Source organism: Onychomys torridus, chromosome 3 (assembly GCF_903995425.1).
Source record: "Onychomys torridus chromosome 3, mOncTor1.1, whole genome shotgun sequence".
NCBI classification, from domain to species: Eukaryota; Metazoa; Chordata; class Mammalia; order Rodentia; family Cricetidae; genus Onychomys; species Onychomys torridus.
The window spans coordinates 103,491,957-103,511,315 of NC_050445.1; the positions used below are offsets into that span (position 1 = coordinate 103,491,957).

General features: G+C 47.1%; 1 protein-coding gene across 2 annotated transcripts; it reads left to right on the forward strand.

Moving 5' to 3' along the window:
- The first annotated feature begins 907 nt into the window (after nt 1-907).
- Nucleotides 908-18,487, forward strand: Tatdn2 (TatD DNase domain containing 2). Of its 2 annotated transcripts, none has more exons than XR_004944538.1 (8): nt 908-1,410; nt 1,518-1,931; nt 8,311-8,958; nt 9,869-10,759; nt 14,745-14,872; nt 16,839-17,022; nt 17,202-17,299; nt 17,420-17,485. XR_004944538.1 is itself a non-coding variant. In XM_036182276.1 (8 exons), the coding sequence occupies exons 2-7, from the start codon at nt 1,524-1,526 to the stop codon at nt 17,558-17,560; spliced, it is 2,400 nt and encodes a 799-aa protein (XP_036038169.1). In that variant the 5' UTR covers nt 909-1,410; nt 1,518-1,523; the 3' UTR covers nt 17,561-17,590; nt 18,161-18,487. The 2 variants fall into 2 exon arrangements, 1 of the variants encoding a protein (XP_036038169.1); XM_036182276.1 differs by lacking the exon at nt 17,202-17,299 and adding an exon at nt 18,161-18,487 and having other exon boundaries at nt 909-1,410; nt 17,420-17,590.
- The last annotated feature ends 872 nt before the right edge of the window (nt 18,488-19,359 follow it).

The following is a 19,359-nucleotide window of genomic DNA, read 5'->3' on the forward strand; positions in this document are numbered from 1 at the left end:
ATCTGCTATTGAACCACATCTATTGCCTTTTCTGGAGGTGGTGTGGAGGAGGCTTGAGACAGGGCCTTAAATATTTGGAGGTGACCTTGAACTGGATCCTCTGGACTCTGTCTCCCTAGATATGTGATTATAGGTTGTCACTACAGTTTATTATTTTTCTTTTTCCGAGACGATTTCTCAGTGTAGCCTTGCCTGTCCTGGAACTCGCTCTGTAGACCAGGCTGGCCTTGAACTCACAGAGATCCGCCTGGCTCTGCCTCCTGAGTGCTGAGAGTGGAGATTAAAGGCGTGCATCACCACTGCCCGGCGCTGGCACTATTTATTTCTAGAGGTGGTCTCACTTCCTAGCCTAAGTTGACCCGGAACTCATTAGATATCCCAAACTGGCTTCCAACTCCCAGTAGTTCCCCAGCCTCAGCAATCCAAATGGAATTGCAGATGTGAGCCACCACCGATGCTTCTTGCTCCTCCCTGCTCCGTTTAAGTTTTTTTATTTGTAGGCAGTATTTAAGTTGTCTAGGCTGGCCTTGAATTTGGCAATCCTACTGGCGCGCGCGTATGTGTGTCTTGTGCCTTCTAACCCCAATTCCGTCACTTTCTGGGTGTGTCGCTTGGTCTCACCGAACCACAGTTTCCTGCTTTGTAAAAAGGATGACAACGCCTAGCCCGCAGGAATCCGGGACCCAGGCGCCGGCGCAGTTTCCAGCTGCGACCCTTCCCCCCGCAACCCACGTGAGAGGCTCCACCCCCCGTCGCTCCCAACCAACCGGGAAGCTTCATGAGGCGTAGGGCCACGCCCTAGAACTCCTGTCCAATGGGCGCTCTCCGTCTTGCGCGGAGTAACGCCCCTCTCCCGTTGGAGCAATGAGCGCTGTCCCTGGAGCAGGCTCCGCCCCCGCCGCACGCAGCACGCCGGCCGCCGGGCAGGTTCAGCGGGGCTGACGCCGAGGCTGCGGAGTAGGCGGCGGGGCGGAGGCCTTGGGTGAGGGCGCGGCGAGGCGCTGGGCCGGGTCTGCTGGGCGGGCTGAGGTGACTTCCGGCGCGCGGCTCCGGAGGCCCGTGGCTTCCCTCAGGCCCGGGGCGGGGCGGGGCGGCGGGAGCCGAGCGGCCACCCCGCCCGCGGCCCGCCCTTGGCGTCCGGGGCCTGCTGGGCGCGAGCAGCCCGAAGGGCGGCTGCTTCGCACGCGCTCGGCCCCCGGCGAGGGGCTTCGGAAGGTTGACCGCCGCGTCGCGGCGGAAGCTCCTTGGCGGCTCGGGAGTGGCGCGGTGTTGTCGCTAGTGGCGCTCGGCCCACGGCACCACGGCGGCGCGTCGTGGGGCTCGGCGCTCGGCCCGTGGGCGCGTCTCGGAGCGCTGTGGCGTCCCTGAAACCCGCAGCACTGGGATGGGCAGACGACAGGAACGGGAAAGGTTAGTGGGGCCGGACCCCGCCGCTGCCCCGGCGGCTTCCCGCTGGTGTGAGGTGAGCAGCCGCGAAGGCTGCTGCGGCAATCCTCCACCCTCTCTGTCCCTGGCAGGTGCCCATGGCGTCGGAGCGGCGCAAGGTCAAGTACCACTGGGGCAGCACGTCGGAAGGGTGTCCCAGCAAGCGCAGCCGCCCCCGGGAGCCCCGCAATGTGGCCCCCTCCAGCCGGCCCGTTCGCAGCTGTGCGTCGCGTCCGCGAGGGGCCGGCAGCCCCCAGCGTCTGAAAGGCCGGCGGGGCCGCGATGTGGCCCGCCCGTCCCGGAGCTCAGCCCGCCGCCGCACCTCCTCTTCCTCCTCGGCGTCCTCCCTCTCCTCGGGCTCAGGCGCAGGCGGGGCTGCCTCCCCTGGCTTCCTGATTGCGAGCCCGCGCAGGCCCCTGACGACCAAGGGGTCCCGACCGCTGCACCCCGCCCACTCCTCCCTAGAAGAAATGGCTTCTCTTCGGAAGGAAGCTGGGAGCGTTCAGGTAGGTGGCGGCGGCGGCGGCGACGTCTAGCAATCGGTGAAGTCTCTTGCACGTGGCTTGATAAGGTGGGGAGGAGAAATTTGGTGGGAGGAGACAACAAATTAGATCTTTTTTGTGTAGGGCCTGGGTGTGCTTGGGAGGGCGGGGGTGGAGCTCGAAGTGGAGGGAGTTTTCAAACTCGGTGGCCTTTGGAACTACCCGAAAGCTTTATAGTGCTTGTGGCCTGTCATCCCAGAGAGAGCGATTAAAGAGGGCTTAGGCAAACTGCAGCTTCTGGTGACTGTAAATGGACAGTGGGACTGGAGAATCACCACAGTAGAAGGTGGTATGTTGCTCCCGAGAGAGGGTTTGTAGATTTTGGCCAGTTTAAAGAATTTGCTTGTTGGGGCTGGAGAGATGACAGACACATCCTGGTCTTGCAGAGGACCCAAGTTCTGAGACCAGGTCGGATGGCTCACAACCACTAATTCCAGCTTCCAGGGATCCTATTCCTATGACCTCCATGGGCATCTACATGTTTCCATACCACACACATACACTTCGTTAAAAGTAAAATTTACAAGATGTCTTTGTACTTGGAACAACTATGAAGCTCAGCTAAGGAATTGGACCCTTAGTCCAGTTTTTGGCCTTTGACCAAAGTTGTGGATTCCGGCATGTTGACATTCTCTTGGTAGTTACAAGGTTTTGTCTTTTGAGACCGGGTCTCTTTATGTAGACCAAGCTGTCCTGGAACCCACAGATACCTGCCTGCCTCTGCCAGGTTTAAAGGCACATGCCACTGCACCAGGCTTGGGTGGTTTTCTGGTTTGTTGATAGTTACCCTTGGAAGTTTACTCAAGTCTGTTTCCCAGTGGAAGTACACAAGTGGGGTTTCTCAGTTCTGAGCAGACTGAGGAGTGCTTCGAAGAGTAGATCAGTTCAGGTTTTGAGTAGATTTACTGAGGGCCTCTTTTGTGTCAGGTGGTAGTTTAGGGGTGTGGGATTCTTTGTGTGTGTGTGTGTGTGTGTGTGTGTGTGTGTGTGTAGACAGGGTTTCTCTGTGTAACAGGCTGTTCTTGAACACACAGATCCACTTGCCTCTGCCTGGGATTAAAGGTGTGCACACCACTGCCCCTTATGGGATTTTCTCTCTCTCTCTCTTTTTTTTTTCCTCTCTCGAGACAGGGTTTTTTGTAGCTTTGGCGCCTTTCCTGGAACTTACTCTGTAGCCCAGGCTGGCCTCGAACTCACAGAGATCCACCTGCCTCTGCCTCCCGAGTGCTGGGATTAAAGGCGTGCACCACCACCGCCCGGTTGCATTCTTAATTAACTATAAAACAAAGATCTCTGTTCTTCTACTGATATTACATTGTAGGTTTTGGAGCTCTGGTAGCCTTAAAAGGTGGGCTGGCATTGTGTATGTAGAAGAGTGTGTAGGGGAAGTCTCATTTGTGGGGAGATGGTCTGCCTCTAGAGAAAGCAATGAAGACAGTCTGTAAGGAAAGGGAGTTTAAAGCCTGAATCCTGATGTGTGGTTTTTTTGTTTGTTTGGTTTTTTTTTTCTTGTTGTTGTTTTTAAAAGATGGGCTTATTTAGAGATTGAACTCCATATGTAGCCAAGGATGACCTTGAACTCCCAATCGTCCTGTCTCCTGAGTGTTGGAGGAACAGGTTGTGTCACTACATTTGACTTTCTTGGTTTTGTAAGTGCAGCTTGGCTGTTTAACTCGGGGAGCTCTTTTCTTCTTTTATTGAAATTTATTTGTTGTTATTCATATGCATTGGTAAACACATGCCTGCATGTAAGTCTGTGTGAGAGGGTGTCAGGCTCCTGGATCTGGAGTACAGACAGTTGTGAGCTGCCATGTGAGTGCTGGGAATTGAATCTGAGTGTGGAAGAGCCACCAGTGCTCATAACTGCTGAGCCATCTCTCCAACCCCAAGTGTTTTCTTTCCTTTTTTTTAAAATTTATTTTTATTTTATGTGCATTGGTGTTTTGTTTGCATGTATATCTGTGTGATGGTGTTGGAGCAACTGGAACTGGAGTTACAGATGGTTGTGAACTACCATGTAGGTGCTGGGAATTGAACCCAGGTCCTCTGGAAGAGCAGCCAATGTATAACTGCTGAGCCATCTCTCCAGCCCAAGTGTTTGTTTTCTAATTACATGCCTAGCAGTTGAGTTTCGCCTACAGTCCATGCCTTGTTTTCTCAATATAGACCTTATAGCCTGACCTCTGGAGGACAAATGGCATTTTTCTTTAAGTTCACAAATAATGGTGAATTGAAAAGTTGTCTTTGGCAGAACCATACTGAATATGGTTCAGATGCAAGTCAGGTAAATATGAGCCTTTGCTCATATAATTTAATTGCATTACTAGTTCATCCATGAGTGAACCCCTATGTCAGGGACAGGATTTTCAGTCTCAGGCTATGTTGCTGATTGCTGATTAATTGAGGTTATGGCCTCTAATCTGCTTGAGTCTAATCCTAGCCTGGTTCTATCTTTCATGAAGGCCACTGGGTTCTCCTTTGATAGTTACAATCAGTACTTCGTATGCCAAGCATTCTTTTAGGTCCTGGGGCTAGTTTCTAAGGCACTGTGTGGTGAGAGTGCTGGGGAGATGGTCCCAAGACCTCAGGAAGTGTCGGCCTTTCTTTTGCTTAGCAGATATATGTGACCTTGTTTGAGTCTCAGGTGTGAGCTGGCACAGCTGAGGAGCGTTGATGAAAACATTTTCCCAGGGCCATCTCAGGTTGCTTAATCTGTTCTCACCAGCTCTGCCTACTTTCACTTCCACAGGTGTACACTTGGCTTCGTGTATCCCACACTTTCAGCTCAGAGCTCAGTGTCAGACAGCATTGTTCAAGAGGGAAGATGTTTGACCATTTTACTTTGTCTAGTCCCTGCTGAGATTGCCTTAGGACCTCAATATGCTAGACAAGTGCTCTGCCACTGAGATACTTCCCCAGCTCCTGGCTAATAGACAGTCCTCATGTCCACCTCACTTTCTTATTTTGTTCTCAAGTCTGAAGTTGACATTTAGTTGTTCTTTAGTTTTTTGTTTTTTGTTTTTTTGAGACAGGGTTTCTCTGTGTAGCTTTGTGCCTTTCCAGGAACTTACTCTGTAGCCCAGGCTGGCCTCGAACTCACAGAGATCCGCCTACCTCTGCCTCCCGAGTGCTGGGATTAAAGGCATGCACCCCCATTGCCCGTTTATTTTAGGTGGGGGTAGGGGGAGGGTTTTTCGGTTGAGTTTGGCTTTGAACTCCTGATCCTCCTGTCTATACTTCCTGAGTGCTGGAATTAGAGGAGTGTGCCCACCATCATGCCTGACATCTTTTTTCCCCCCTTCTTCCCAGAGTTCCTTTTTAAAAATAACAAAACAATATTTATTGGGCTTGAAGAGATGGCTGAGTGGTTAAGAGCACTGACTGTTCTAGAGGACACAGGTTCAATTCCCATCACCCACATGGCAGCTAACATCTTTCTGTAACTCTGGTTCCAGGGGCTCTAATTCCCTCTTCAGGCCTCCATGGAAGTGGTGTGCAGACATGCATGCAGGCAAAACACCATGCACATTAAATAAATCTTAAAAAGAGTCATTAAAATGTTAATTTTGTGTGTATGAGGGCATTCGTGTGGTGATAGAGGATCACTTTTGGAAGTTGTTTCTCCATACCCTACCAAGTAGGTCCTCATTAATTTAAACAAGTTGTCAGGCTTGGTAGCACATAATCCAACTGGCTGCTTCCACACTAGGCTAAATAGCCAACAAACTAGGAATCCACTTGTCTCCACCTTCCTTTTAACATGAAACCCTCTCTCCAGCTCCAGGAAGTTTATTTTTAATATTCATTAGGTTTTTCTTTTTACTTTGTCAGGGACGGAATATGGGATTTCATACAAGTGCTCTACCACTAAGCTAACACCCAAGCCCCCTTAGATCATCTGAACTATAGAAAAATACTCTTTTGCTGGGGGAGGGAGCTTGAGATAGGGCTTCTTTTGTAACAGCCTAGCTGTCTTGATCTTAGACCAGGCTGGCCTTGAACTCACAGAGATCTGCCTACTTCTGCTTCTGGTGGGATTAAAAGCATGCACCATCACCACCATCACCCAGCTGAAGAATCCTCTTCTTACTGCCCAGCTTGCTGCCCTCTGCAGTGTGCTTAATAAGTCATTTATAGTTTTAGTTTTATTTGTACGTATATGCCACAGTTTGTATGTTTATGTTTGAATGGGGGGCAGAAGACAACTTTTGGGAGTGGTTCTCCCACCATGTGGATTGTGGGGATTGAACTAAGGTTGTAAGCCTTGGCAGCAAGTGTTTTTCCTGTTGAGCTATCTTTCTGGCTCAATAAGCTTCTTTTCTTTTTTAATAGTAATGCCTCTGTTACACTAGTGGGCATATCTTGTTTGACAGATCAAGAGTGTGCAGCATTCAGGGTCCATAGAATATAAAGACCGTTAATGACAATCTCTCCCAACAGCATGAGTGTCCCCTTCTGGCATTATGAAAACTAGCCAGCAGGGAGAAGACTTCTAGCTTCATTTCTCTGTGTCATGCACCAGAGCATGTGGTGGTCATGCAGTGTGGACTTCCTTTTTCTGAGCTTATTTAAATTGCAGTTGTTTTGTGTGTGTGTGCATGTGTATGGCATATGGGGAAGTCAAAGGGCGATTAATAGGAACTGAGTTTTCTCATTACATCATGTGGGTACGAGGAATTAAATAAGATCATTAGGCTTAGTGGGAAGTAACCTTATGTTGGTGAACCATCTCACTTGTTCTGTTTTTTATTTTTATTATAGGACACCAATTTTTTTGGGGGGAGGGGGTTGAGGGGGTTGAGTCTCTGTGTAGCTTTGGATCCTATCCTGGAACTCATTCTGTAGACCAGGTTGGCCTCGAACTCACAGAGATCCATCTGGCTCTGCCTCCCGAGTGCTGGGATTAAAGGGTGTGTGCCACCGCCGCCTGGACACCAATTTTTAATATATAACTCAGACTTACCTGGACCTCAATATGTAGCCCAGGCTGACACAGATTCACAGTGATCCTCCTATCTTAGCCAAGTGCTGTGATTATAGGTGTGTGCCACTATAATTCTGGCCTGAGTGAGTATATTTACTTTGAGAGGAACTTAATATAAATATGCATGCTACAGTGGCTGTAGAATGCTCTAGGGTCGGCTCCAGTTTTTTTTTTTTTTTTTTTTAATTTATTTATTATATATACAGTGTAATGTCTGCATGTATTCTTGCAGGCCAGAAGAGGGCACCAGATCTCATTATAGATGGTTGTGAGCCACCATGTGGTTGAACTCAGGACCTCTGGAAGAACAGCCAGTGTTCTTCACCGCTGAGCCATCTCTCCAGTCCCAGTCCCAGTTTTTTTTTTTTTTTTTTTTTTTTTTTGAGCTGAGGATCGAACCCAGGGCCTTGAGGCAAGCGCTCTACCACTGAGCTAAATCCCCAACCCCAGTTTTTCTTTTTTGAGATAGGGTCTCACTATGTAGCCCTGGCTGTTCTGGAACTTACTGTTTTTTTTTTTTGTTTTGTTTTTTCAAGACAGGGCTTCTCTGTGTAGCTTTGCGCCTTTCCTAGAACTTACTCTGTAGCCCATGTTGGCCTTGAACTCACTGAGATCCGCCTGCCTCTGCCTGCTGCTGGTGAGTCACCACCACTGCCCGGCGGTTCCAGTTTTTCTATCATGCTGAGCTAAGAGTGGACCTGAGTGTTTACATAAACTAAGTAGTCTAGCTTATCCCCTGTGGACTCTTGCAGTGAGTGGGTACAGAAGAAGAGAATGGGGCTGAGGTATTACCTATGTTCAGGAGATGGAGAATGACTCGGTGCATCCTTATGTCATTTTTGGGAAAGTATCCTCCTAACAGCAGGGTTACAGTTTGGGAAAAGAGTTATTACAAGATTTGAAGGAAGATCAGGCCATCGGGGCAGGACTTACTTAGGACTGGGGGACTTGGGTACCCTGAACCAGCCCTCCCCCTTGCTGGAGTCTTAGGTTTCCTGATTTTTGTAGTGGACTGGGCTAGTTCCAGTGGGAAAACATTGAATTGTTATTTTAGCTATTATGAAGTGTGTCATTGCTTCTCATCTCTCAGTGTAGTGCAACTTATACTGTTATGTTCCCTGTCCACTGGTAAGAAGATGCCATGATGCACTTTGGAAATGAATTTTAAATAAATGACTAAAGCATTACTATGTTAGCTTTCCACAGTGGAATAGGGAGAAGCTACTGTCTGGGTGAATCTTTTGTCACATTTGCTTTCCTTTGGGCTGATGGAGCGCTAGTGACTTATCATTAGCTGAGGGCTGCAGATAGGAAATTGCTCTTAAAAAACTTTTGAAAGTTTCTTTTTAAAATTTCCAGGTTAATTCTAAAGATAGTTCTCGTCACTCTATGAACTCTGAATTTGCAACTGAAGCTGAGGGTCAGAGTGATGCTATGGAGGAACCCAGCAAGTTCCAGAAAAGGAAGGACAGGCTTCGAGATCAGGGCTCAACAGTGATCTACTTGAAGGCCATCCAGGGCATCCTGGGGAAGTCAATGCCTAAGAGGAAGGGAGAGGCTGCCACCACTCGGGGGAATGCAAGCTTGGGAGAGTATCCAAGCCGGGAAGGACCAACCAGGAATGTGGAAGGACCAGCCAGGAGCAGGGAAGGACCATCCAGGAGCACTGAAGGACAGTCCAGGAGCAGGGAAGGACCGTCCAGGAGCACTGAAGGACTGTCCAGGAGTGTGGAAGGACCAGCCAAGAGCCGGGAAGAACTGGTTAAGAGTGTTGAAAGACCAGCCGGAAAGGTTACAGTCACTGTACCTCAGAAGGAAGAGTCACCTACAAAGGTCAGAGTGGAGAAGGAAGAGTCTGTGCTAGACAGGAGTAGCGTCCGTAAGAGACGAGTGGTCACTGTGAAGAAAACTAGTGAGGAGCTGCTTGGTGACCAAAGGACAGTCATTGACAAACCTCCAGCCCTAGAATTTTTTGATAGCTCTGACTCTCATGCAGATATTCAAAAGGTAAGTGAGCACAGAATTCTGAGTTTTGAATTCTCTTGATTATGTATATTTGGCATTTAGTCTTTCTAGTTTGATGGAAGTTTTAGATACTATTCTTGGTGTCATTCCCCCCTCCTGACTTGTGTCCACCACCATGCTGAGGCTCAAACTCAGGACCCTAGGCATACTAGGCAAGAGTTTTGTCCCTAACTAACTCCTAGCTCCTCTATACTAGAGGATAGTAATTAAAAGCACTATTTGATTTAACATGGACTCTAGGAAATTAGTGCCTCTCTTCTGTTGTTCCTTTCAGTTATTAATAAACTTTGATTGGCTTTTTGAAATACTTCAAAAATTGTATTACATGTGGTAGGGTATAGCTTTGTTTTCATTGAAAAAGACCAGCATGATAGTGGTTTAAACAAAACAGGATTTTGGTTTAGTAAGAATGGGATCTTGGTGACTTGCTAAATATAGTATCCACCTTTTAGCCTGAGGTGGAGATGCTGATAGAATTGAGTTTGTTACATTGGCCAATGGAAAGCAGATGAAAGAAAAAGAAGTAACACTTTTTTCTCTTGAGAACTTGGTTCAGAAATTGTACATGTTGAATATTTTCATACCTATTTAGAAGCACCTGGAAACCCAGTTACTGTCTAGCTTCAAGAGTCGGAGAAAAAGTCTGAGAAATTCACCTTGTGTCCCCAGTACTCAAATATCAGGTTCCAAACTGATGTCTTTATCTGAATCTAGTTGCATTGCAAAGGCCTTGCTTCTAAACCACATAGTTAAGTTTATACCCTCTGGAGTAACCTCAGAGTGAGATTAAGGTCAGTGTGAATTCTGGAGGGGAGAGACCATTCTGGAACTATAGCATTGGATGAGAGAGGCGTTTCCCATAGGAGGGCTAACTTGTTTTTCTTCTCTGCAGCACACAAACAGAGAGGTGGTGATTGAGCATCCCTCTTCAGGGAGTGACTGGTCAGATGTGGATGAGCTGGCCACTGTGAGGTTCTCCCAAGAGGAGCCTGTCTTGCTAAAATACTCAGCAGTTCCAGAATCATCTTCCTTCCCCACTGACTATGTTATGTACCCTCCTCATCTGTACAGTAGCCCATGGTGTGACTATGCCAGCTACTGGACTAGCAGCCAGAAGACTCCTAGTTATCCACTGGGGGGATCCAGCAGCCATGACTTAGCACAGGCTGGGAAGAGCAGCCAGGACCTTTCGAGTGTTCATTCCTCCAAGTCTACAGTGAGCACCCAGAGCATCTCCAAAGACCTGGACATTGCCCAGGAAGGCAGGTCCCAGAATTCCCATTCACTTCAATCCTCCAGAAGCACAGAGGAGGAGAAGGAGGAGGTGAAGGGGAAAAGGACATTCCGAGAGGAGACACCACCTCGCCACACCAGAGAACATACATCCAGCTCCTTGCCAAGGAGCCACCGGGAGGTGAACCTAGAGGAGGGTTTCATCGATACCCACTGTCACCTGGACATGCTTTACTCCAAGCTATCTTTCAAGGGGACATTTACAAAGTTCAGAAAGATTTATAGCAGCTCCTTCCCTAAGGAGTTTCAGGGCTGCATCTCCGACTTCTGTGATCCAAGGACATTGACTGATGGCCTATGGGAGGAACTCCTGAAAGAAGATCTGGTTTGGGGGGCCTTTGGCTGTCACCCTCATTTTGCACGCTACTATAATGAGAATCAAGAAAGAAAGCTTTTGCATGCCTTACGGCACCCCAAGGCTGTGGCATTTGGAGAGATGGGCCTGGACTACTCTCACAAGTGTACCACACCAGTTCCTGAGCAGCACCAGGTACTGCCTCTCTAGCCTGCTTTCCCTCATACATTTCCTTGAGTGGTTGAACCTACCAGTAAGTAAAGGCTGTTCTGCATAGAACTCCTTGAATGCCGTTCTTCAACTGTTTTTCAAAACTTTTTCTTCTTTTGAGACAACGTTTCTTTGCATAGCACTGACTGTCTTCATTCTGTAGACCAGGGTGGCCTGCAACTCAAGAGATCTGCTTGCCTCTGCCTCCCAAGTGCTGAGATTAAAAGGTGTGTGTCACCACTGCCTGGCCTTTTTTTTTTTTTTTTAAATGTGGAATTTTGCCACTATGTCAAACTAGCTTGAAATTATGATCCTTTTGCCTCAGCCTCCCCAGTGCTGAGATTATAAACCCTTGTCACCATGCCTTGTTTACAAATCTTTTAGTGTAGGGTTTTGTTTTTGTTAGTTTAGTTTGGGAATTTGCATTGTTGAGGATTAAATCCAAGACCTTTGCAAATGCTGGGAATGTGCTCTGCCAGAGACACACCCACTAGCATTTTGTTTGTCTCCTTTTGTAATCCTAGCTAGCCTGGAATTTGCTGTTTGCCAGGCCAGCCTGGAACTCGGGTATCTCTTGCCTCATCTTCCCGAGTAATAACAATTAAAGGCATGTGCCACCACATCTGACTTCTTTTTTTTTTTTCTCTCTTCCTTCTCCTCCTCCTCCTCCTCCTCCTCCTCCTCCTCCTCCTCCTCGTTTTGTTTTTGGAGACAGCGTTCTTCGTGTAGCTGTGGCTGTCTTGATACTCATTCTTATAGACCAGGCTGGCTTAGAACTAGCTATCTAGCTGAGGATGACCTTTAACTCTTGATCTTGTGTCTACCTCTCCAGTGTTGAAATTATAACACTACCACACTGGCTTGTTTTGGTTTTATAAGATGAAATATGCCTGTTACAGAATATTTTAAAAAGTACAAAAATATACAAAAATTATATCTCAATTCAGTCTGAGATAATGACATAATAACATTTTTTCCCTCAGTATATTTGAACTTGGCATTTAGGCAGGGGAAGAGTCCTTGTAGCCTTTCAGTGGACATCTCTGATGGAGAATAGGAGGCAGTGGCCCTCCTACTCATCCTTTCCTGGTTCCTAGGTGGTGTCTGTGGTGGAACATGTATGCTGAGCTCCTAGAGCAGCTAGGAGGCCTGTGAGGCCCTCGGCTGTGTGTCCTATAGGCTACAGGCTTTGGGGCTAGCGTGTTGGGGTCCTGACTGCAGAATTTGGCTTGCTGGCTTTCCTCTGGCTTGAAGTAGTAGTGTGTTAGCCACATGACACATGTATAAAGTAACTACATCTGAACACATAGAGGAAAATAGAGTCATAAGATAGTGAGACATAATGCTCTGCTTTTCCACTTGGTCCCTGTCTTACTAAGGGTTTCTATTGCTGTGATAAATACGATGACTAAAAAGAAGCCAAGAGTAGAAGCCTGGAGTCAGAACTAAAGCAGAGGCCATGGAGGAATGCTGCAGACTGGCTTGCTCATCCTCCTTTCTTCTACACCCTAGGGTTGCCAGCCTAGGGGTCGTGGTACCCACAGTATCTGAGCCTCCTCAAATCAACCATCAATCAAGGAAATAACCCACAGGCCAGTATGGGGGGGGGGCATTTTCTCAAGGTTTACTCCTTCCAAATGACTCTAGCTTGTGTCAGATTGACAAAATTAAGCAAGATAGTCCCTGTGGCACAGATTAGGTATGCCAGGGAAAGAGGAGCAGTTCAGGAAGCTCCTCCTTGCCTTGTCACACAGTATAGCTGATGTTCACTGGATGCTTGGTACCAGCAACCCTGCTAAAAGGACTTGACAGTACCTAAGTCCTTGTTAGACTATGAGGGGCTCAGATCACATGTACAGTCCTAGAGTTACTCTGCTCAAGCTGAACTTGGTAGTATTTTAGCAGTCACTTGCTTTGGTGAGAAGAGACTCAGGAAGGAGATTGCTGACTGGAGAAGGGCAGAACACACACCTGAATGTGAAGCACTTACCATCTTAGATGTTTCTGTCAACGTGGAAGACTCTTAAGCTGGAGAGGGGAAGTGGCTACTGTGTTTTTTATTTTTTTTTTTTTTACATAAATCTTTTTTTTTTTTTTTTTTGAGCTGGGGATCGAACCCAGGGCCTTGCACTTGCTAGGAGAGTGCTCTACCACTGAGCTAAATCCCCAACCCCTTTTTTACATAAATCTTAAATTAGATGCCTGGTAAAGTGAATAGTGACCAGCCAGCAACCTGTTTGCACCGGCTGAAAGTCTTGCTTTGGAGAACAACAACCCAGGGAAGAATTCTGTCTGTCTGGCAGTGTTGGGAGTGGTCATACCTGATAGTGCGAATGCTTGAGCACTTAGCATGGGTCATGCTTGAGTTCTGGGTTTGATGCACAGTACATACAAGAGGTAGGTAGCCAGAGGGAAGGGAAACGAAGCTTATTTTTGTTACTTGATACTTACTTCCATACTTCCTAAAAGATTGAGAAAATAGAGGGGGAAAATGAGGAAAAATGAGTTGAGTAGTCAGTCCTCCTTAAGTCTTGTTTTTATCTATGTGGTCACAGATTTAACTACTTCCAAGGATTAGACCCTAGGTCTTTCCTGAATACTTTACACAGATCAGTCATTAAGAGGATCATAATCCTTTGAATGAAAAGCCAAGAAGAATGGAGTCTGTCCCCACCCACCTCATTGAACCCTGGGTATCTGTGCCTCTATTTGTTTTTGCCTGGAATTAATTATTGAGTTAATATGGATGCAAGAAAGGCTTGGTTCCTCTGGGAGAGCCAGGTTACACCTGCAATCCCTGTAAATGGCTTGTCCTTTATTGTTCTGTTGAGCCCTGCTTGCTAGGGAGTGTTTTTTCCTCTTACTGTTTTTTTGTTTTTGTAATTTGGATGTGTGTGTCAAGCTATTGTATATTTATTGTTAGGCCTCTTGGTAAGTTGCAAGGGATAGTGGCTTATCTTAAAATTACCTGTCAAAGATTCAAGAAAATATGTGTTGTGTGTAGGTAGGTACACCTGTCCCACCCTCCTCATGCAGGAGATAGAATCTAGGGCCTTGAGCAGATGTGCTGCAACAATTTAAAAACTGTGCCTTGCAACAGTTTTAACAAGGGCCAGGAGATAGCTGAGTGGGCAAGAAGATTTGCTGTGCAAGTGTGAGGACCCGAGTTTGGATTCCAAGACCTGTGTAAAAATCATTTGATTTGTGTCTGGTCATTATCCTGCGCTTAACACTTAAAGGGTGCCAGTGAGATGGCTCAGTGGGTAAGGCAATGTCTTAAAGCCTGATGACCTGAGTTTTACCTTCTGGACTCCTAAGAGTTGATTCTCACCTTCCCTCACCCCAAATAAATAATAAAGATGTAATAGGTTTTTTTTAAAGTTAAAAGCTATATCAGAATTGATACTGTGCCCCCCTTTTGAGATGATTTGGCACACGCTTTAGACTTGTAAATGTCACTCCTAAGTGGATATTACCAAAAATGTATTGTTATTGGTGCTGAAGATACAAACATGAGCTGTGTTGCATAGCTAAAATAATTGCTTATGGAAATGCCATGTGTCAGGTAAGGCAACTTGCTGAATAATTCTAGTGCTGTTTATTCTAAACCTGGCCATGGTAGAGGAAAGAGAGATGTAACTACTTGTTTGCTTATATTATTAACTATGGATTTTACCAATTCTACAGAATGAAGTGGATCCACAGGTCCTTAACTTAGAAGGACATTCAGGAATTGTGAATCCTAAGACCTAGGCAGTTTGCTGGAGGTGTGTGTGAGTGTACAACTCTTGCATAGAGAAAGGCCTAGAAGTTGGTTGAAGACTTGGCAGTGTAGGAAGTACCAGTAGATGGTAGCTTTGTTTAAGATTCTATTGTATAGTTTAGAAACAAAAAATTAGAGACAGCTGCAGTACCCAGAGGTAACAGACCAAAGGGCCACTAATCATGCTGTCACTTTGCTTTCTCCCAGGTGTTTGAGAGGCAGCTGCAGCTGGCTGTGTCTCTGAAGAAGCCCTTGGTCATCCACTGCCGTGAAGCTGATGAAGATCTATTGGACATCATGAAAAAATTTGTGCCCTCTGACTACAAGATCCATAGGTTAGGAGCTGCAGCTTCAGTGGGCACATGGGCACTCCTGTACTAACTGCAGATGAAACGCAAGGAAAGCAATCATGCTATTAGGGTGGTTTTTGAGGTCTTTTGTGATCTGGACCCTTGTTGCATTTTTTTTTTTTTTTTTAAGATTTATTTATTGGTTATACATACAGTGTTCTGTCTGCATGTGTCCTTGCAGGCCAGAAGAGGGCACCAGATCTCATTACAGGTGGTTGTGAGAATTGAACTCAGGACAATGGAAGAGCAGTCAGTGCTCTTAACCACTGAGCCATCTCTCCAGCACCCCTTGTTGCATTTTTAAAGTAACTTAATTTTTTTTCCTTTTTTTAAGATTTTCATACATCAGTACTTTATTTACATCATTTCTGCCTTTTCTCCCATACTATATTAAGAAAAATTTGGGAGTTCTGAGACAGGGTCTTGAAAGTCTTAGGTTAGCCTGGAACTCATGGATATATCCCTTTGCTTCAACCTCTAGAGTTCTGGGATTACAAAGTGTGCCATCACACCTGGCTTCCTATGTGTTTTTAAGTGTCTTTTCAAAAAGAATTAAACATTAAGTAGAATCACATGAAACTTCTGATGCTTGACCAGTCTTTGCTTATTCAGCCATGACTTTTCAACAGTTTAAATCAATACCCTTTAATCCCAAATGAGCTAGAAGGGGTTTCCTGGTCTCAAGTGTGGGAGAGGCTGCTTTAGGATACAGGGTTTCACTTTAGCCCAGGCCAGACTTAAGATATAAAGCAGATTACCTTGAATTCCTGATCCTCTTGCCTCTGTCTCCCTTCTGCTGGGATTATAGGTATGCACCACTATACCTGACTGAAAACTCCATTTTCCCCAGTTAGCATTAAAGGTTCTGGTTGTGTTTTATCTCAGTGGCAACCACAGTCTTAGTCTAGGAAACTCCTTTGCATTCCTGCATCCCCTCTGGGGATGCCATAGAGGAGCTGTCGAAGCTAGACAAAGACCACTACTGGCATCAGTATGCAGAGTGTGGGACTGAGGTGGACATGGATATAGAGGGAGCTCAGGTAGGGGCCCTTTACTATGACTAGAGTTGATGGCTGAGTGAGCAGTTTTGCTGGGCAGAGGGATGAATAGAATTCAGGGGGTTGGAAGCAAGTCTAGGTCTTTTCAGATGGCAAGAGGGGAGTGGGCTTTCAGCCACTGTGCTGTCACCCCTGTCTACTAAAGCAGTGGCTGAGGTGCAGTAAGAAATAATTGGTTGGGTTTTCAGGGCTTTGACAATGGCTGTCTTTAAAGGGACAGCTAGACCAAAGCTAAGACAGTTTGATGGGGGAGTTGTGGCTGCAGGAAGCCCAGAGTTCCAGATGAGTTGACAGTATTCATTACCCAAGAACATGGACTGCCATCAAATTTAAGAGGAAAATTCTTGATTTCAGTACTTGAAAAGCAGAGGCAGATGGACCTCTGTGAGTTCTAGGCCAGCCTGGTCTACATAGTGAGTTCTAGGACAGCCAGGGCTGTGTAGAGAGACCCTGTCTCAAGAAATCAGGGGAAAAAAAATTCTTCCTTTTTACTTGTGACCCATTCCCCATGATTTTCATTTGGCCATTTCCTTTTAGTGCATCTAACAGCACAGGCATGATTTTTCCATGTGTAGTTGTAACCTTGGGAGGGCTGGTCTTTATTTCTTCTGTCTCATCTCCCACACCACTCCAGCCTGTGCCATGGCTGTGGTTGTGTCAGATGGCTGCCCAGGTTGTAGGGTAGAGGTGGGACTGGTGGTGCTCAGTATCCGAACCTCATGCCAGCTTGGTTCTGCTGTGCTTGTCCTGGCTCCCTTCTTGGCTTGCTCTGGAGTTTGCCTGGGTGCAAGCTTTTCTTTTCTAGGGTCTGCTAATGGGTTCTGCAGGCCTGGAGGCAGCTAGGGGCTGCTGCTGCGGCCTGGGAGCAAGCCCTGAACCATACTCTCCCACAGGCACTGCTTCACTGGCAGCTACTCAGTCATTGAGCCTTTGTTGAAGTACTTCCCTAACATGTCGGTGGGCTTCACAGCAGTACTGACCTACTCCTCCGCCTGGGAGGCCCGGGATGCCCTTAGACAGATCCCGTTGGACAGGATCATTGTGGAAACAGATGCACCCTACTTCCTCCCTCGCCAGGTAGGACTGTCTTCAGACCGACTTGAGGCACTGAGGCGAGTGGGTGGGAGGCTGGCTGGGCCCAAGTCCCAGTGACCTCTTGGTGGCACCCTGTGCGGTATAGGTGTCTCCCTGTTGTTACTCTGTAGAACCAAAAGTCCTGGGGGCTGAGAAGCTGAAGGGTAACCACTCTCTTCCAGGCAGTGAAAAGCCCTACCCTGTAGAGGGTAGTCCATGGAAGCGTGGGACCCCGCTCACCCAGAGCCCCCCATGACTAGGACTCTTCCTGCACCTGCAGGTAAAGGGGTCTCCACAGGGCAGCCCCAAAGAGGTCCTTGCTGGGGATGGGATGGGGGACACTCTATGTGACATATGTTCAGAAGGCACAGCGATGATGTGAATGCTTGCTGTCTTCCAGGTGCCGAGAAGTCTTTGCCAGTACGCCCATCCAGGCCTGGCCTTGCACACCGTTCGAGAGATTGCCAGAGTCAAAGAGGAGTCACTTTCCCGTACTCTGGCGGTCCTCCGAGAGAACACCAGTCGCCTCTACAGTCTTTGAGCAGGGAGCATGAACAGACATCTGGCAAAGGTCATAAGAGCCACATGTTTCTTAGCAGTCAGCCATGAGAGTCTTTGGCTGTTTTTTTGGGGGGGGGGGGGGGGTGGGGGCTGTTCTGGTGTAAACTACTAACTGGCATGTCCAGCCTGTAGCCTGCAGCCAAGGAAAGTTAGGAATACAGTTGAGTGGAAGTCCATAAGCTTACTTAAACTTTGAGATTTATATATTTTTTAATTTTTTAAGCTTGCCTGCTTCTTACATGTGATCCTTCTAGATAACCATGTTACATTATGGTGTTAAAGGTTGGACACACCTGGTAGAGAAAGTAAATCAAAGGCCAGTAAGATGCTTCAGTGGGTAAAGGCACTTTCTGTACAAGCCTGGTGAACTGAGTCTGATCCCTAGAACTTGAATAAAGAGAACCAGCTCCATAGAGTTGTCTTCTAACTTTCACTCCTGCTGTGGCAGCATACCACCTTAGTTATGTATATTCACAATAATAATAAATTTTTTAAAAAAGAATGTAAGTTTAGGGTTGGTATTAAGCCTGGTTTGTTGAGCTTGAACTTGGAACCTCCTTTTCTTTTTTAAACCCTCTAGGATGACCAGTGGCCTGATAGTATAGGATGGGCTCCATCTGCTTGTGTCCAAGGTGAAGGATGTGTTGGAGATCCTGTCAAAACTCAGCAAACCAGGATGGGATGTTACTCTTGGAACCTCATCACAAGGCTTCACCTGCTGGTTGGTGGGTGGGTACTATGGAGTGGATTTGGGGAGAGGGGTAGTTTTGCTGGCCACATGGCTCCAGGGTAATCACTGAGCAAAACATTTGTGGCACAAGAGTACAATGAGTTGGCTAGTCTGGATACCTGCCCAGTGGCCTGAGTTTCTCAGCAGTCTGAATAAAGTCACTTCTTTGTCTTAGCACATGTGGATGTGTAATCTGGTCCCTGCTTTGTTATGAAAGGAGCTTCCTTGGGGAGGTCTCTGTGGTTCCTTGTAAAGTTGGGGTCACTGCAGACCCTGGAGGTGGTGCTGACCCAGGCTTTACTGGAGGAGAACCCTGTTCTTGGTCCCGAAGGTTTAGGTTGTACAGTCCAGCACTTAACAGGGTTCCTCTAGGTGGCTTTGTCTTTGAAAAGTGGTCTTGAACTTTGTGAGTTAAAATAGATGCTCTGATTATTGCCTGTCTGGATTTCCACCTAACCCTGGGACTCAGTGGCAGGTCTGGGAAATAGCTTTCATCTCTGTCCAGCCCCCTTGGGTCAGCTATGTTTTGTCTATGCTTCACATTTGTCACTGTGGGAAGAACAGGGGACTTGGCTTCCTGTTTGGGGTCTGCTCAGTCTGCCACATTACTTTGTTACTCAGACAAGCTGTTCTGTAGCCATTTCCTCTGTAGCAGGCCCTTGGTGTCTTTGAGGGCACTACTAGCTTTACCTAAGGGCATTACTGTTGACCACTACACCAAATTGGAGGCAACTGCCTTGCCCAGATGCCTTTTTGTCTCTCCCTGGCTTTGGCCTTCTCTCTAAAAGTAAAGGGAGGGGTCCTTAATTCACCTCCCCATCCCATGCTGACCTTGTATATCTAGATTGGCTGAGTGATGCAGGAGGCTACTCCAGTCAGCTTGATAACATGGTGTTGTCCCTCACCCCCCAAAGAAAAACCAAAAAAACAAAAAACACCAAACAACAAGGTTTCTCTGTATAGTTTTGATGCCTGTCTTGGATCTCATTCTGTAGACCAGGATGGCCTTGAACTCACAACAGAGATTGACCTGGCTCTGCCTCTTGAGT

Excerpts from the sequence above, each read along its gene's own strand:
- Tatdn2 (XM_036182276.1), top strand. The coding sequence starts at position 1,524 with ATGGCGTCGGAGCGGCGCAAGGTCAAGTACCACTGGGGCAGCACGTCG. Across the intron at positions 8,959-9,868 it reads CTCATGCAGATATTCAAAAG|CACACAAACAGAGAGGTGGT; the intron begins GTAAGTGAGCAC and ends TCTTCTCTGCAG. Across the intron at positions 14,873-16,838 it reads TCTGACTACAAGATCCATAG|GCACTGCTTCACTGGCAGCT; the intron begins GTTAGGAGCTGC and ends ACTCTCCCACAG.